The 18,830-nt window shown below is 35.4% G+C and overlaps 1 protein-coding gene across 3 annotated transcripts in view; it reads right to left on the bottom strand.

Annotated features, from left to right (window-relative positions):
* Window positions 1-469: 469 nt before the first annotated feature.
* Window positions 470-18,830, bottom strand: part of vstm2b.S (V-set and transmembrane domain containing 2B S homeolog) — a 65,755-nt gene continuing 47,394 nt past the window's right edge. For all 3 annotated transcript variants that reach the window (XM_041561243.1, XM_041561242.1, XM_041561241.1), the window contains exon 6: window positions 470-1,183. In XM_041561243.1, coding sequence (XP_041417177.1) covers window positions 1,095-1,183 — 89 coding nt within the window. In that variant the 3' untranslated portion in view covers window positions 470-1,094. The remainder of the gene's footprint in view (window positions 1,184-18,830) is intronic.

Here is an 18,830-nt window from a genome sequence, read left to right on the forward strand (position 1 = left end):
AATTATGAAAACATTCATAAATCTGTCCAGTTCCCAGTATATAAATATGAAAATGTAAAAGGTAGAAGAGTCATGATGAAGAAGATGTAAAAAAACAACTCATAGTCCTTTTGCGGTATGGCAGCATATGTTCAGAATGTTCATTTTACCTTCTAATAGACCCACCACAATGGAAGTGAACTTGCAATGTGCATGAGTGATGTTTTAGTGTGTTTGTGCACATCTATCATCTGTGAAGATTCTCTCTGGAATTCATGGTATTCATTGTTTTCAGTACAAGTGAAGAGGATTGTGCAGGGCCTCATGAACTAAGATGTAATTGTACATTTCTTAGGTAAAAATACTTGGATATAATAAACAACCTAGTAATGATTGCAGAAAAGTGCAAAGAAAAATAAACCATGGAGAGACACACATTCGACACATTATGTCTGCCCATAATTTGCTATCACAAATAAGTAAAGACGTCTTATTTCAAAATTCATTTATTCAACTGGTTTTCAGCATTATACAATACAGTTTTATAAACAAATTGTCTTACCTTGTTTCCAATCTTTATTGAAAAATAAATATTATTGACGTGATTAATAAGGATGGTAACGTGTGCCTTGGAATTTGAAAAAAAACCAAACAAACTGGAAAGAAATAATTTAATAAAAAAATAACAGGAAGAAGTAACCCAAAACATTTAAACACATTCTACTTAAAAATATTACCTTCTTTAGAAGGTCTTTAAACGGAATAAATTTACATATTGTCATAAAAATAACTGCTCAACAGTTCGTGCAAAAAGAATAACAAGGAGATTTTGGAAAGAAATGCCTGATAAATTACATTTTAGAAATCATAAATGCCATGCACATAGCAAGGCTTTAACCAGACTTTTTGGAAACTAGATGCATTTATTTTGGGTTGTGTAATTTTTGTGTAAGTTCTCCAAAAATATTTTTTTTGTAATTCTTCACGTGAAGTGGTTTGCCATGCTTCTTTCAGTCTTTTCCAGTCCTTCTTTATATTTGCAGCTGTCAGTAAGGGGTTTTAATAGGATCCTATGGTTGTTTGGTTGATTCGGGAATGATTCAACAAGTGGTCCATTAGTGGTTCAATAGTAAGTATACAAGCTGATGAAATATCAACAAGAACATGTAAAGGGCTGGATCATTGGCAAAAATGGGTCCGGTTCCTGCAAAATACAAGTATACAATTTGTTAGCTATGATTTGAGTAAGTCATTTCTTTTTTTTCATTCATCTTGTGTATAGTGACATGCTTTTCTTACACCAGTATTTAAGTGCTACTACAGTAGAATAAACCACACAGTTATCTATCTATGAATCTCTTAAAAACCCTGCGCATCCAACTTCCTAAAACATGTCCATTAATAACTAGGATAGCAAACAGTGCCATTAGCACTTCCACAATAAAAACATTGGATTTTTAATTAATATATGTTCTCTTAATAACTGCTCAAATGCTTAGCATATGTTATGGGTCTCGTAGCATCTGCCACATTGTCAAGGAATGATTCAGGCCAAATTATGGGGCAATCTGATGGGGGCAAGACTTTCTGCTTAAAGGAGAATTCAACCCTTGCTGATCTCCCATTCAGCTTACCGAAGACCTGAAAGATGGATGCTGGAACTCCGTTGGCAGAATCTGCGACGAGGGGTAAGTATAAAGTATGTTGCATTTCGGGGGGCAGTTAGGCTGGGGGGAGGAGGGAGGGGGCTCTACCTGGGGTGGGGGATATGGTGTTTTTTTTTATACAGGGTTGAATTCTCCTTTAAAAACACTCACACTTGAAATAAGTATACACCAATATGAACCCTTTATTAGTGCAAAAATGGTCAATATGTTTTGTTAACCATTTCCCAGGTAATTGCTCCCAAGTACTTATCAGGATAATAATACAAATGAGCACAGCATAGTTGCATTCCTATCATATTTAATGACAGTGTTAGTTTACAGCCATAAATCTAACCCACAAGGCTCAGCAAAATTGCTTCTATCTACTCTAATGCTTCTATTATACTCATTTTACACAGCGAAATAACGTTTGCACTTTGTAAGGAGTGCACAGCTTGCTTTAAAGTGGACATGTCACCCAGACAAAAAAAGCTGTATAATAAAAGTCCTTTTCAATTTAAACATTAAATCCATTTTTTTTATTAAAGCATTCATAGCTGTTTAAAAATCTTAGCTGTCAATCAAATATTGCCTGCCCCTCTTCTATGCCAAGTCATAGAGGCGGGGCAGGCAATTACTTTCACTTTCCATTCAGCACTTCCTAGATGTCACTGCTCGCCACACATTACCCCTCTCCTGGTGCACAAATTTTGAGATGATGCAAGGCTTGCCTTAATAACAGTGTCCACAAAATGGCTCCTGCCTGCTTGCTATAATTATCAATTCCCGGACTGAAGGAAACAAGATTCAAATAATTTATATAGTGCAATTAAAGTTTATTTTGCTTGACAAACATGATACAATAGGATTTGGAATATTTTTTTCAGGTGACAGGTCCCCTTTAACTCTTCTTTTCTCTCTTACTGAAAATACGCCATGTATCACCCTGATTGCACACCTAATCACATTATGCTCCATACTATGACTGACAGTTACTCCAGTGGAACTGCTCCAAAGAACATATAACACTAGACACTTTACTGTATGGCTCTTTCAAATCAATCCATTAGTCTAAAGAGCATTGCATTCTCTAATTGCATTTTAAGATGGTTCTTACAACTCTTTACAGATTAACCCACACCAACATTATCAGTTTAGTTATTACTTAATTTTTTGCATTTGTTTGGCTATTTTAATGTATGATGTGCACAACATTAAGATATAGTACACTTATATGTTGTTTTGGCAAGGACAGCAAACATGTAAGGGCAGCAGGGGTCAATGAGTGACAGATTGGGGCAGCAGGAAGAATTGTCATGTGGTTTAGGTTTGCTAAATTCTGTGCATAAAAAGCAAGGACAGAAAGAAGGGTACCAAGTATGAAGGGTAGTGAGGCAAAATGCAATTATGATTTGAAAATATAGAGGTGAAAAGTAACATAGTTTAAGATTCTAGAATGCATATAATGATAAAGATTTTCTAGTAATGTACCATATGCATCCCTAGAATCCAATTCTGTGTGTATTATCCGTATCCACCAATGCTATTCTCTGCACATGTAAATAAAAATTCACCTCTTGCAAAATTGAGTTTCTTTAAAATCAGGGCATAACCATAAGCAAGCATAAAAGGCAAAAGACACACAGTTCTTCATACGATTTGCAAATGTACGTCAATAAGTAAATAGTTTTACTATCCTGAGAAAGACTATTTATTCTGAGTGCTCCCTAATCCCTTCTTCATTAAAATGAATATGATAAAAACACTAGATAGAGTTATTTGAAATGCAGCTAGGATCTTGCAATCAGAAAAAACAACATAGTAGATGATTTGTATATGTTTAAATGTATATAAAGAACAATTGCCTCAATATGCTGGATTACTGATCATTGTTATTTTCCACTGAGAAATCAATTCTGCACTGTGAATTAGTACATTGGTCGGGGAGATAAATAGGAAGGAGGAGACATGGCAACATGTTTATCTAAACGTGAAGCAGAGCTTGCTATAGTTTGTATATAGAGTTCATTGTATGGGATTTTTAGTAACATTTATCAAAGGGAGATAAATATGTTTGATAAACATGCCACTAAAAGAAACCCATGAAAATGAATAAAGAGTAACGGAATCTCCCTGCGGTGAGTTCTGTTTCACATGATGCTAAATATGCTCAATATGCTCAACTTGCTTTTAGTAATTAAAAAAAACTTAAAACATAGTGGTAGGCAAAATATCTTGATACACGGCATAGTAAGGCTGTTATGACTCTTCTTGTCTGTCTATAAATGAGAGTGCTGTTTTCCTTTATTTATACATTCCTCTTTTCCTACCCCTCAGTGTATGTATGTATGTATGTATGTATGTATATATATAAATACACACCAATCAAGGGCAGTACTCTGCTTCTATGCTAGCCTCGGGTGCACGGTAAATGTTCCAAAATTATATTAACAAGACCAGCAATCCTTGCAAGAAGGTGCTAGAAGTTATTATTGAGTGATTTTTCAATGTTAATTCTTGGCAGTGTTTATTTTTACAACTACAAGGCTACTGATATGAAAATAACATTTCTTATTTTTACCTGTACATTTTTTACCATCTTTGAAAAGCACATTTCATTGTAGTCATTAACCTATTTATACCCTTATTTTATACATCAATAATTTGCTGCTTTATAAATACGTTTCTTATGAGTATAAAGCCCTCGTTCTTCCTAAAAACCACAGCCATGTTCTATGACTCCATCTGCACATATTCACAACAACAGTATCCTAGAGAGCCTCTGTATGTAAAACAGTTGTGGTGTTTATTGCTTATATAAATATTAGTTACAAATATAAAAAGTTTTAATTGATATTCCCATTATAATATGTATATGGGGATATTATCAAGATAGATTCTTAGACTATACAATCCATAATGGTTGACCATTGATGTAGGGCTTTTTTGGCAAAGAATTGTTAATAAGAACTAGAGTTTTCATTATAATCATTATGGGGGTTATTTAACAAAATCTGACATTTTTTCACTATTATCTGAAAATCACTTTGACCAAATCTGCATGGAACCCAACGCAGATCAAAAATGTCAACGGGACATCTGCCATTGACTTCTGCATGAACTTGGCAGCTCTGAGTTAGAGTACTTTTTTTATTTGGACTTTTAACAGCATCAGGGTTTAATAAATCTAAAAAAAATTGAGTTTTTTATTCTATTAAAAAAATAGTGATTTTACTTCCCATACTTGCTGCAAAAATATTTATTTTAGTTCTCTTGATATGATAACATTTACATACACACCTCAGCATGTTACAATATACTTAAAATATTAAAATAACATATTACTTCCAGTTCTTTGCAGTCAACAGCAAACAGTTAAAATTAAAAAAAAAACCAGACTGAACAAAAACGAACAAAAAATACAAGACCTTTTCTTTTGAAAATGGTATATAATAAAGCATACTCATGAAAGTAATATTAGCAATTAACTAACAGTCTCTGAACAAAGAGCTTACATCAGCTGTAATTCAAAGAGCAATCTAGTTAGCGTGATGCCAATAGAATCTTTTAAGGAGCACCTCTAATGATAAACAAGCTATTCTTTTTCTGGAGCAGACCTGGAAGCTCACCTAGTGGGGGCTGCAATGTGGGTGCTCATTAATTTTTATTGTAGGTATGAAGCGTTTGAAAGGAAAAATAATGTTCAGAAAATTAAATTGCTAAATTTTACTACATCTTTTACAACTTATTTTACCACCAGTAAGGTTACAAGGTGATAATAGTGACTGCAGATAAAACCAGAAAGTTTACCTTCTATGACAACCAACATGAGACCAGTAAGTAGGGTTTGTATTAAAAATGCATACTGCCTATTAAGTAAAAAAAAAACAAAAAAAAAAAAAATGAATCTATAGCAGAAGAGAGAGACCTAGATGCTATAATCATAGGCGACCAGGTTGCTGCCTAGCTAAACTATCTTTCCTTGAATATGTTTTTTTCCAAAATATCTCAAAGAAACAATATAGTATGCTTGATAAGTATCCCTTCAATGTGTTATCTGCTCAATGGAATCCTAGCAACCTAGCCTTAGCATCGATCGGCTTTCTATTTGCTTTGGTCGGCTAGAGAGTATTTTACAATACAGGTTGAAGAGAGGCAGAACAGAATGAATGCCAACAGCAAACTCCATGTTCATCAACCAAAAGTGAATTTCTCTTTTAAACAGATGTATTATTATATTTATGTAATGTGCCCTCTTTGGACGGTATTGAAAATTTGCTTGAAAATTATCTACTTGTGTAGCAATATATATATAATTGAAAAAATAAACAGCTTAATAATTTAGTAACAGAGTCTTGAAATTTACATCTGGTGCTTTGTGCAGACTCAACCCATATTTGTTATATGATAACTCATATGGGGACACCTGTATACCCCTGAAGTAACTTTTGGACACTACGACTTCGAATTTACTTCGAATTCGATTCAAAGTAAAAATAGTTCGAATATTCGATCATTCGATAATCAAAGTACTGTCTCTTTAAAAAAACTTCGACTTCAATACTTCGCCAAATTAAACCTGCTGAAGTGCTATGTTAGCCTATGGGGACCTTCTACAGCATTTTTCTAAGTTGAAGTCGAAGTAAAAATCGTTCCATCGTATGATAAAATTGTTCGAAAGGATTTAATCTTTCGATTCGAAGGATTTAATCGTTCGATCGTTCGATTTCACTTCGACCGCAGAATAGCCAAATTCGATGAAAAAAGTTCGAATTTGATATTCAAAGTATTTTAATTTCATGGTCGAATTTCGAAGTATTTTTAACTTCGAAATTCGACCCTTGATAAATCTGCCCCTAAAAGTCAAAATTTATGTCAATATTTTCTGAAAAACAATCAGACCAAATCCGCACAGGTTTTTTGGCTTATTTATTAATACACATTCATGATTAAAATTTTGCGGGGAAAAATCATAAAAAAATTTGAAAAATACGAATTTTACGAATTTCCACCTAAAAACTCGAAAACTTCAGTTTTTTACACAATACCCAGTGCAGATCAAAATATCTTTGGGACTTCTCCCATTGACATATGCAACCTCGGATTCAGACTTTTTCTACCCTCAGGGCATAATAAACTCCCAAAAATTAGTGTTTTTTAAAATTCCGATTGTATACTAAAAAAAAACACAATTTTTTTAGGATTTTCGGCATTCAGAGTTTAGTAACTAACCCCCTAAATCATGGTGGTTCTACTTAACTTATTCAAATAGGTGTGGGCTAAAACTTCTAGAGTGAAAGTGTGATCCAGTCACAATGTATACTTCTCTGTGAGTTTCAACTAGCATGCCTGATAAAGGCAATCAAGCCATTGTGATTGGAGGTTGGTATTTTACCTGCAAGGATTTAAAATGATAGGGAATTCCATACCATTTAGTTGAACCAACAAATGAACGATGAAACATTTTCAAGAGGCACAGCACAAGGAAAGAGTAAAACTGGTTGTTTCATTATTTTGTTCTTTTTAAATGTTTTTTTCTCAGAGGTCCTGGCATGCTCACTGAATCACAGCTGCAAGTAAAGTGCGCTTATATCAATCAGAGCTACATCTTGCCAACCATGCATGTGAAAGGGAAACGCCAGGTTCATAATAACATTACCCCAACTATTCAGCTAAAAGACAATCCAATTCCATTTTGGGCCAATGATTTCTTTTGAAACATATGATGTATTCCCTTTTAGATCTCCCCTTAAAGTTGGATAGTCCTTGGTCACCTAAATGTATAGAATGCTCCCTTGAGAATCCTCCTTGCTGACCTTGGATACATTTGTTAAGAGTAATCATATCCACTTGAAGGTGCCTTTTTTTCTAATGAAAACATAATTTGGCAAGAGTTGTTTCATTTCACAAATACCTTACTTACTTTAGTTGTCTTCTTAAAACTCTTTCAAGATAATGTTTAAATGTTCAAAACCAAAGCCTATTTATTTATACCCCTTTCTATACATTAGGCAAAGAGGCATGATTAAACTAGACTCTACACCTTCTGTTTAATGGCGAATGTTATTTAACAGAACAATGAGAAAAATTTACATTTTGTTTTCTAAATTGTTGATAAAGTAATGTACTTAACCTAATATCTCTCTCTCTTACTATGTATCTATCCATCCATCTATGTATCTATCATCTGCCAGTCTCACACTCTTTTTGTTTGTGTATTGTGTTTTTTTATAAAAACTACTTTTGAAATCTCTTTTTTAAGAAAAGGAAGGGATTTATCAACTGTATTGTTACTTAAAGCACTTCCTTTAACAATGTATTTCTTATCAGTTCTTCCTAGAATTCATTCTGGCTGTCACATGTGAACCTCCTCTTGCTTCATTGTTTTGTTACAAATATCATCTCTCCTTCAAACGCAAAGTCAATGTATTAGGATCAGCTAGGACACTTCAGTATAAGGGCAATCTTGACACTGATGAATAAAAACATTTTTGGAGGACGCTTTCATCCTTTATCTGGCAGCAACTGTTGATTAGTGTTTTTTTTTTTTTTTTAACCAAGATTATCAAAGATCTGTCAGGAACTCAGATGGCCAGAACTGAGAATTTAAAACAGTCCTTCAAAATCCAATATTTTGTTTCTCTCTGCTCATTCTGAATTTGTACATCTTGACTATATTTTAAAGAAAAGCTCTTCAGAAGAACAGCACTGTGTCTTACATTATGCTAAACAATCTCATTCAAGATGTAGATACATTTGACAGCTTTCGTTCATTCTGAAAAGAAATTTATTCCAGTAATAATATCCAATCAGTGATATTTTGATTTGTTGATTGGCCTTAGTCTGCTACATTCACAAAGCTCACGATATATATTTTTATGCAATCAGGGTTACAGTGTGAATGCATAGAAAATGGAAATTATAATGTTTGGTGGCCTCGGCACAATCAAATAACATCTTTCATACAAACCGTCCAGCTGCAGAAGCGATGGTAATCAGAGCTGAGGAAAGCAAAATCTAATCAAATGCAACATTAATGGCTGAAAGCCCAATGGTGAAAGCGACAAAGTGTTACTGTCAGCCAAAGTTAATGCTACTGCACGTCTTCTTAATAATGAAGACATCTTTGGGCGATTAGAACTCAAAAACTATTGGCAAATGTATTCCTAGGCGGTAAGAATTTTCTCCACATCACCATAAAGGACATTGTACAGCAAGTATCCTAGCATATGAAAACATTAAAATGACCTTTAGTCAGCTTTTCTTAAATTCAAAGATGTATTCTGTTTTGGTTTGGGGAAAAGAAATACACAGAGGTAATATGCAAGAAAATGTTTTTGTAAATCCATTGGTTGTAAATCCATTCGTTATGTAAATGGATAGTGGCATGATTTTATCAAGACATTCTCTTATATTATGTAAGCCATTGCTGCCCAGCTAAAAGCCAGTTGGGCATATGCAGCCCTCTAAGTGATTATTATGGCCTCCAAACTGTTCAGAAATTTTCTCTACGTTAGATGACATGAACATTTTTATATAATGAAGTATGCAACTTGGATTATATTGAGCAATCTGTTAATTGAATGGACAAAGTTGGAAAGCAGTGGTGTTTGGTATAACTGCACTCCAATTACCTTTCACAGGGCTGAACAGAGAATTTAAAATGATGAAACATTTCCACTAGTTAGAGAAGAGGAAGTGAAGAGCATTTGCATTTCTGAGACTCCTCTTCACTTCCTTCTATTCTGATTGGTGGGAGGTGGCGATAAATAGGTATGGCCCACGGGATACTGATTGAGTTTCCACTATGTATGGCCTCCTATTTGCTTAACTGTGCCAAACATGGCTTTATTGTATGTCCCTGTATAGGACATGTTGTGCCCTGATTTGTTTTCCTACTTGTTTTTTATTTTGCCCCCTTTGGCAGTTAGTAGTTAGTACAATTATGGGCTTATTTATCAAAAATCTAACTTGTGAGGTTTTTTTCTATGTCTAATAAACTCACAATTTAAAAATAACAGGAATGTTTGCTTATTTATGAAAAAATACTAATGTAAAAAACTCGCCTACTCTTACTCTGCTTAACTACCAAACGCAACACCACATACAGTACCACATTTCTCACCCACTTAATTCGATCTTGCCCACTCCCACACCTTGTGTATTACTCCCTTCCCTTTAAAGTGTATGCCTAGGGCCTTCCTCACCTTTTTGTACCGGTATTGATTGTGATGTATATAATTCCATATGTTCTATGTATTTAATTCATGTGATTTAGTTGTATAATCACATTTACTTTACAGTGCTACGCAATATGTTGGCGCTATATAAATACATGTTAATAATAATAATAATAATAATAATAAAAATATGATTCAAGTTTGTGAGTTTTTAGTGCAAAAAAAATTGAATCATGGCAGAAATTCGAATTTGAACTTTGATAAATCACCCCCTTACTGTAACTTAAATTAAATAATTACCCTTATAGTATGCTTTGAGCTTCTGTTTCATTGAATTTTCTTTCTAAACATCTTCTGTGTCTTTTCTTTCGGCCCATATCTTGCCATTTCCCTCTCTTCACTTGTTTCCTCTCTGCTGTTCTCCTGTTCTTTCATCTGTCATCTCACTCACTGCTATTATTATGCTGTTGCCATTCATTCTAGTCACACCTGCTTACTGCAGATATTGAGAACACTATGTATATAAGGTGCTTGTGTTTGTCACGCATTGATTCCTTGCAGTACCATTTTCCTTATTCAGTACAAAAGAACTGAAAATAAATTATTTTACAATACAGCAAAGCCCAACATAACAAATCTATTCTTTTCCTCCAAGACCCATTCCGAACAAAAATTTCACCTAATTATTAAAATTAATATTGCTCTTTCAAGCATCATCATCTCTTCCATTTTAAAGAAACTATCCCTTAGATCAGCGTAGAGACTAAGCTACTTTCCAGTCTATTTACTACAGTATTGTTATTATTATTATTATTATTATAACACAGCACTGTATGGATCAAACATATATATATTACATACAAATACTGTTTGATACAGGTAAATTCTTTGTCTCTGTAACACCTTTATACAGATCTTTACCTATTAGACAGACCAGCATGGAGGTACCATAAGTTTATTGTGTACCTTAATTGAAAAAACACATAAAAACAACATATATTCTTAGTGGCAGCAACACTGATTATACTGTACCTCAGGGATACTATACTCTGCAAACCTGACTGGAGAAGCTCTACAAACATTTAAAAGTTTAGATGTTGTAGAGACAAAAACCTGGTTTGCACCAAGAGATTGTAGTTGCAGACTTGCCTAATATTAAGGCTTCTGTGCAGACTAGCTACTGTATATAGCCAGCATTAATGATGTAGTGTTGACACATACCCATATACCAATATTCAGTGATCACTTGAGCATATTATACACAGCCAGTAGAGTCATAAAATGTCTCTTATGGGTTTAGATATATCAATGGAAATGGGGCACATTATTTTATTAGTTGGGGGCAGATTTACATATGGTTGAATATCGAGGGTTAATAAACCCTCGATATTTGACTGCCGAATGTAAATCCTTCGACTTCGAATATCGAAGTCGAAGGATTTACCGCAAAGAGTTTGATCGAACGAAAAATCGCTCGATTGAACGATTAAATCATTCAAATCGTTCGATTCAAAGGATTTTAATCCATCGATCGAACGATTTTTCTTCGACCAAAAAATAGTTAGAAAGCCTATGGGGACCTGCCTGTGAGTAAGTGCCCCAATAGGCACGAAAGGCGTTAGGTCTTATGTCCTAATAAATTTTTCTACTTTTTATAAATTTGTTTCTTTATTATTGGAGGTCCTCACATTCTTTTTGGATACAGTGTCTTGACCTTCCCCATAGGCTAACATTGTACCTCGGTAGGTTTTAGGTGGCGAAATAGGGGGTCGAAGTTTTTGCTAAAGAGACTATCGAATGGTCGAATACTCTAACGATTTTTAGTTCGAATCGTTTAATTCGAAGTCGAAGTAGCCAATTCGATGGTCGAAGTAGCCAATTCGATGGTCGAAGTAGCCAATTCGATGGTCGAAGTAGCCAATTCGATGGTCGAAGTAGCCAAAAAAAACATTCGAAATTCGAAGTTTTTTTTTTTCTATTCCTTCACTCGAGCAAATTAAATAGGCCCCTTATTGTTGCACAAAAGAAGTCTGTATAGCCCATGAGCAGACCAGGAGTTAATAAATTGCCTTGGAGTACAATAGCCCTTCAGCTGGCCTCTAGCTAGAGACCTCTCATCTACAAAACAAGCAAGAAACCATGCATGATATAGGTTTAATTCCATAAATGTCAGACTCTATATCAGTCTAGTGGACAATATTCATAATTGATTCCTTGTATAATATGCAAGCAAGTTTGAGAGATTGAGCTTGCTCCTTCAACTAGTCTCTGGATTAGACAAAGATAACTTGCAGCACAAATTGTACTAAATACAAGTATATAGTTAAAGATTTATCTTCTGGCAAAACATATAAAAAATAGTTTGTCCCCGTGGCACACATATTAACGCAGTCTAGCTTCTGGACAACTTCATTCTTTTTATTTCTTTTCTTTTTTAATTTCTCCCTTTATATTCCCTCCTGCCTTCTCTTTTTAATGTAAGTAATTCTTCCTTCCTGGATTGAGTATTTAGCCAGGTTTCTCCTTTTCTTCCCTCCTTTTGAATCATACAGACACACCTTGACAATGCAGTTACACAACAAAAATGGGTCTCCATACTGTTTGGAGGTGGATCTCCAGATCCCCATGAATTTACTAAAAATGGCTCCTACAATAGAAATAATCATTAAAGGAGGAATTTAATCCAATATTGGGTTGTGAAGCAAATTCTAATTTGACATGGGTCCTCTGAAAAATGGTTAAATGGAAACACTGACTTATTTGCATCTTGTGCTTCTGTCCCTGTTTGAAATACTGAGGCAATTCTGTTAGCAGTAGGAAGTAGCTAAAAGGTAAATCCATGATTTCCATATTGTCAGTTTCCACCCTTTATATAGCAGTTACACAATGGTCCTGTGTACAGCAAACATGGCAGACTTTACTTGGAGCAATGTGCACACTGTTCCAAGCTGATGCAATTACCAGTCAATTCAGTGCAATCTCACTTCCAGCTGATAACGTGGCATGACAGAACGCTTGGTTGTGAATTGCTGTTGTGACAAATAGCACAATTTTGCTGGCAAATAAAGTCTAGCAGCAAGGCTTTTATTATATCATAGGCAATTTCATCATGGTTTGATTTATATTTCAGAGCTAGTTTGTGTAATTAGTGTAGGTCCAAATGGAACAAAACAGTTACTACAAATCATTTCTACATTTACTCCTACGTCCTTCCATGTCCCACGGATAGAATACATACGGTATCTGTCACTGTTTAAGGCATTTGCTTTTGTTGCCTATGCTTTACTAAAGTTGTTAAAGGGGTTGTTCACCTCTCCAGCTCCTTCAGCTCTCCAGTTTGCAGTTTCAGAAATTCCCCTAGCAGCCATGCATTGATTTGAATAAGAGACTGGAATATGAATAGGAGAGGCCTGAATAGAAAGATGAGTAATATAAAGTAGCCTTCTCTTGAAAACTCTTTCACTCTGTGCAACAGAATGGTTAGACAAGCACATGTCTATTGGCTGCCATCTGTCAGCTTTACCTTTTGTAAAAAGAATAACTACAAAAATATTTATTTCTACAAAACTTCTTGAAAAGTTAAACAACATTTCCCTGACATTAATGTTGCCTTTACTTTCCAGAGTCTTGAATGCAGACATTTTGCTGTTAGGACCTGAGAGGTGATGAGGCCATAATATAGTATAGTTCTAATCATGCCATGACTATAAAATATAAAAATTGGATGGATTGTGTGACATAGTACATTGCAGGGTTTGAATGGATACCAGTATCTAGCCTGAGATATATTAAATTACTTGTGCAATGGAAACAATGTCTTGGTATGAATGAGCAAATGTTGTAGATGAAGCACATCTTTCCTTTGTTTAACAGTAAACAGGCAATATGAATGAATGATGTACAGGTATGGGATCTGTTATCCAGAATGCTCAGGACTGTGGGTTATCCGCATAACAAGTCATAGATTAACTCTACAAGAAAATCATGCATGCATTAAATAAATCCAATAGGCTGGTTGTGTTTCCAATTAGGATCTTATCAAGTTCGTTCCCTATTTTACGCCACTGCTACAATGTACTGTTTTGTTATTACTGAGAAAAAGAAATTAGTTTAAAAAAATTTGGATTATTTGTATAAAATGGAGTCTATGAGAGACTGCCTTTCCATAATTCAGAGCTTTCTGGATAATAGGTTTCCTAATAACGGATCTCATACCTGTATGGTAACTGCCATAATCATAACAGCGGTATGACATTAATTCAAATGCTAGTGTCACAGAAGGGCAAATTGCTGCTTGCTGGAGCAGTAAAATGCATTTCCTTCTGAGTGCCTATAACCTTAAGAACTTCCTGATTTAAAGGACCAGTTACATTAATATTACATTTGAGTTGATATACTATTTATGTCTACTTTCTACATGTAAAAAATATTTTCATTTTTGTAGAAGACCTAGGGGGTTGTTTATCAAAGTCCGAATTTATCTACATTTTTTCTGAAAAATACTCTATGCTGTGGCCTGTAGATATGTGCACAATTAATCACGCAGCCAATTGCAGTCTTTTTTTTACCTGGGGTATTGTTAATAACCCCTAACACCGAATGATTGGTGAGATGGCAACTGGTAAATAGGTTATATGGAGGAAAAGCTGTGCTGAAAAAGCATATTTATTTTTTTTAGCACTTTTAGCATTAAAGGAAAACTTTAACCCCAATAGGAATACTTAAGCAACAGAGTTTATATCATATTAAGTGGCATATTAAAGAATCTTACCAAACTGGTACAGGTATGGGATCCATTATCTGGGAACCCGATAACCGAAAGCTCTGAATTATGGAAAGGCTGTCTCCCATAGGGGCAAATTCACTAAGCGCCGAAGCGCCTAACACTAGCGCCAATTTGCTAGCGTTGGACATTTTCGTTACTTCGCGAATTTACCAACGGACGCTGGCGTAAATTCACTAGTGTTACTTCGCACCCTTACGCCTGGCGAATTTGCGCAACGGACGTAACTACGCAAATTCACTAACACGCGCATTGTACTGAACGCTACCTTTTACACCAGACTTCCTTCGCCACCTCAGACCAGGCGAAGCGCAATAGAGTAGATAGGGATTGCTTCAAAAAAAGTTCATACGGTATTTTTTCTAAGTCCCAAAACGCTGGAGTTTTTTCTATATTATGGGTGATAGGCTGAAAAAGATCAAAATTTTTTTTGGGGCTCCCCTCCTTCCCCCCTACATTTCCTAACTCATGGCAACTTAACTATACAGTGGGCACATGTGTAGGGCAAAATAAAAATTTTATTTGATGTTTTGAAGGTTTCCCAGGCATTTGTAGTGCTGCTACATATTCCTCCATTGAAATTTGAATTTGGCGCCATATGCAAATGAACCATCGCTAGCGTAACTTCGCTTAACTTTGCAACCTTACGCTACCCCTGAGCGCAACTTCGGATTTTAGTGAATTTGCAGAGCACTGGCGAAACTATGCCTGGCGAAGTGTGGCAAAGTGCGGCGAAGTTACTCCTGGCGCAACTACGAATCTTAGTGAATTTACCCTATAGACTCCATTATAATCCAATAATCCAGATTTTAAAAAAACAATTCCTTTTTCTCTGTAATAATAAAACAGTACCTTGTACTTGATCCAAACTAAGATTTAATTAATCCTTATTGAAAGCAGATTCAGCCCATTATGCTTATTTAATGTTTACATGATTTTCTAGTAGACTTAAAGCATGAAATTCCAAATTACAGAAAGATACATTATCTGGAAAACCCCAGGTACCAAACATTCTGGATAACAGGACCCATACCTGTATATATAGTGAATAAAGTACCCCCTCTTGTAAAATATAAGGATATTATAAGTTACCGAGGAGTTTCATGACCATATAAAAACACGAGGCCGAAGGCCGAGTGTTTTTATACAGGTCATGGAACTCCGAGGTAACTTATAATATCCTCATATTTTGCAACTGGGGGTACTTTATTTATTATAATACACAAGTTTTAGGGAGTCATATGACAGAAATGACATCAGAACTCACCGTTTATAACTGATGACATCAGAACTCACCGTTTATAAGGATATAATTTACAAGATATTCATGGCTTTTGTGTATTATATAAATATATTAAAGTAAATATCGCCCTTTTATTATGAAAATTGTTTATTTACATGAAGCAGAGTTTTACACATGAGCTGTTTTATACAATATATTTTTTTATAGAGACCTACATTGTTCAGGGAGTATACTTTCCTTTAAGAAATTGGAGCGTATATTTTGTACAGTGGAAGTCAGCTCCCTGTTTGTCTTATGTTTTCTTGATTCTGAGTTTATGATAATAAATGATGTGCATGTTCATTCAATACAAATTTATGGTGCAAATCAATGCAAAGTTGTGGATCAATCTGAAACTCCCAAATCGGTACCAATTCGGAATTAATCTAAATAAATGTATTCATTTCAGTTTGTAATGGGTTTTTTCTCACTATGGCATATGTAGACATTTGTTTGTCAAGGTCAGCCAATTTAAATAACATACATACTGGAAAACACTGCGCGACTTTCCCTTTTAGCTATAATGCACCCCAACTGTTCAGTTGTCACTGCTTTGTTCCATTACGAACCACTTGAATTGTCCACAATGCTAAAACAGTAAATGGAAAGGCTATTTTTATTCTTTCACTTCCAAAATGTGAAACTGGCAATGCAACCAATTGGCTGCAATTTTAATACACTATCCAAAATGGATTATGGCACACTGGGAATTGAGGTCACTGTGGTTCTATTGGGGGAAATGACACTAAAAAAATGCCTTCCTATTCCTTTAAAAAGGAGATGGCTTCCCTATGACACACTTCCTTTAAGTTAAAAAGCAAATGAAAGTGCCATTGGACATAGTCATGTATATTCAAAGTAGATGCTGACAGCGAAGAATGTTGCAATTGCTGAGCTTTTATTTTTTACCTAAAAGACCCACCATGGTAAAAATAATTTTGACACTCAAATGAATATATTTATATCTTGTCCCTTGTCAAACTGAAAATGAGAAGAAAGCACTTTATATCTGATTCGTGTCGCCCCAGATTGTGACCTGCCTATTGTTCCCAGATGACTCATACGGTTAAAAGGTGATTAGGGTTTTGCAATATGGAAGAAACCTAGTCATCAAAGACAACATATACAGACCAATTTCAGATATTAATGAGGCATTAAAGGGGGAATGTAATCAAAAATCTCAAGCATTATTTAAAATGGCGTCATCGCTCATTGGGGCAAATTCACTAAGATTCGTAGTTGCACCAGCGTACGCTTTGCCGCACTTCACCAGGCGTATTTTCGCCAGGGCTACGCAAATTCACTAAAATCCAAAGTTGCCCTCAGGGGAAGCATAAGGTTGTGAAGTTGCGCTAGCGTTAATTCGCCAAGCAAAGCAAAGTTACACTAGCGATGCTTAATTTGCATACGGCGCCAAATTCAAGTTACAATGGAGAAATATGTAGCATCACTACACAAGCCTGGGAAACCTTCAAAACAGCAAATAAATTTTTTATTTTGCCCCACACATGTGCCCACTGTATAGTTAAGGTGCCATGAGTTCGGAAATGTAGGGGGGAAGGAGGGGAGCCCCAAAAATTTTTTCGATCTTTTTCAGCCTATCACCCATAAAAAAAGAAAAAACGCCAGCGTTTTTTGGGACTTAGAAATTTGTTGAACTTTTTTGGAAGCAATCGCTATCTTCTCTATTGCACTTCGTCTGGTCTGAGGTGGCGAAGGAAGTCTGGTGTAAAAGGTAGTGTTCAGAAAAATGCGCACTTTAGTGAATTTGCGTAGTTATGCCCGATGCGCAAATTCGCCAGGCGTAAGCGTGCTAAGTAACACTAGCGAATTTACGCCAGCGTCCGTTAGTGAATCGGCGAATTAACGAAAATGCGCTACGCTAGCAAATTAACGCTAGCGTTAGGCGATTCGTCCTTTAGTGAATTTGCCCCAATCTCTAAGCAAAAGTTAGTGCTAACACCTGCTCTGGTTGTCAAATATTTTATTGTAAAATGTTATAACATGCACTGCGCATGTTCGCAGCGGCCATTTGTTCATAAACACTGCGAGGAAGCCCTTTAGGTCTGTAATTTGTCAAAAAAGATGTAAATATGGTCACTAACGGTCGCAAAGGTGTTTGTGAACGTTTGTAGCACTAACGAAACATATTACATTCCCCCATAGGTGTCTTCGAATTTTGGAAGTTGATTTTTGTGTTACAGTCACAATTTTATAGGAGGTTAAAGCTTTTCTGTTTGTCTCTATAGTGCAAACAGTGTGGCATTTCCAATTTCTATAAACATGCAAATATTTATATAAATATAAATAAGGCTCCATGAGCATGGCCCTTTATTTTTCACTGTATTTTCAATGCATGCTGTTTGGGGAATAAGATATAACTAAAGAAACATAGTACATTTTCTGGTGTAAAATTTACTCACAGAGAGAAACTGCGAGAATGTGAGATCACAGCAAAATGAAGAAATCACAGCAAGGACATAAACCTAACAGTTGGCACAAGGATTTTTCTATTCCTGCTGGTCTTTAGTCCTCTGGTAATAAGGATCTGATCAACGGAGAAAATGATGCCAGCAGGGATAGATACACTCAGAGCATCCAACTCATATACAGTTCAGCCATGAGATGCAATAGAGCATAGACTCCCAAACTATGTGACTGCCATTCTTAAGGGAACAGTTTGTGTATGCCGATTGCATGCCATGTAGGAATAGATATTAGTTGAATAATTATTTGTTGTCTCATGGAAGCCCTAGAAATCACACACTGTGACAATGTTTCCATATGCTTTATCTGTATTTTTACTGACACGTGTCTTAAAGAAGTTCTTTAATACCGAAAAGCCATTTTTCAGTAACGGGGCAGGGTACAAAGCATCATGTTTTCTACATATTCCCCTTAAGCCCCAAGCATAATTTAGATGTCCACGTTGGAAAGCACTGATGGTTTCAAAGAAGCCC

The sequence above is a fragment of the Xenopus laevis genome, chromosome 4S (genome assembly GCF_017654675.1).
Source record: "Xenopus laevis strain J_2021 chromosome 4S, Xenopus_laevis_v10.1, whole genome shotgun sequence".
NCBI lineage: Eukaryota > Metazoa > Chordata > Amphibia > Anura > Pipidae > Xenopus > Xenopus laevis.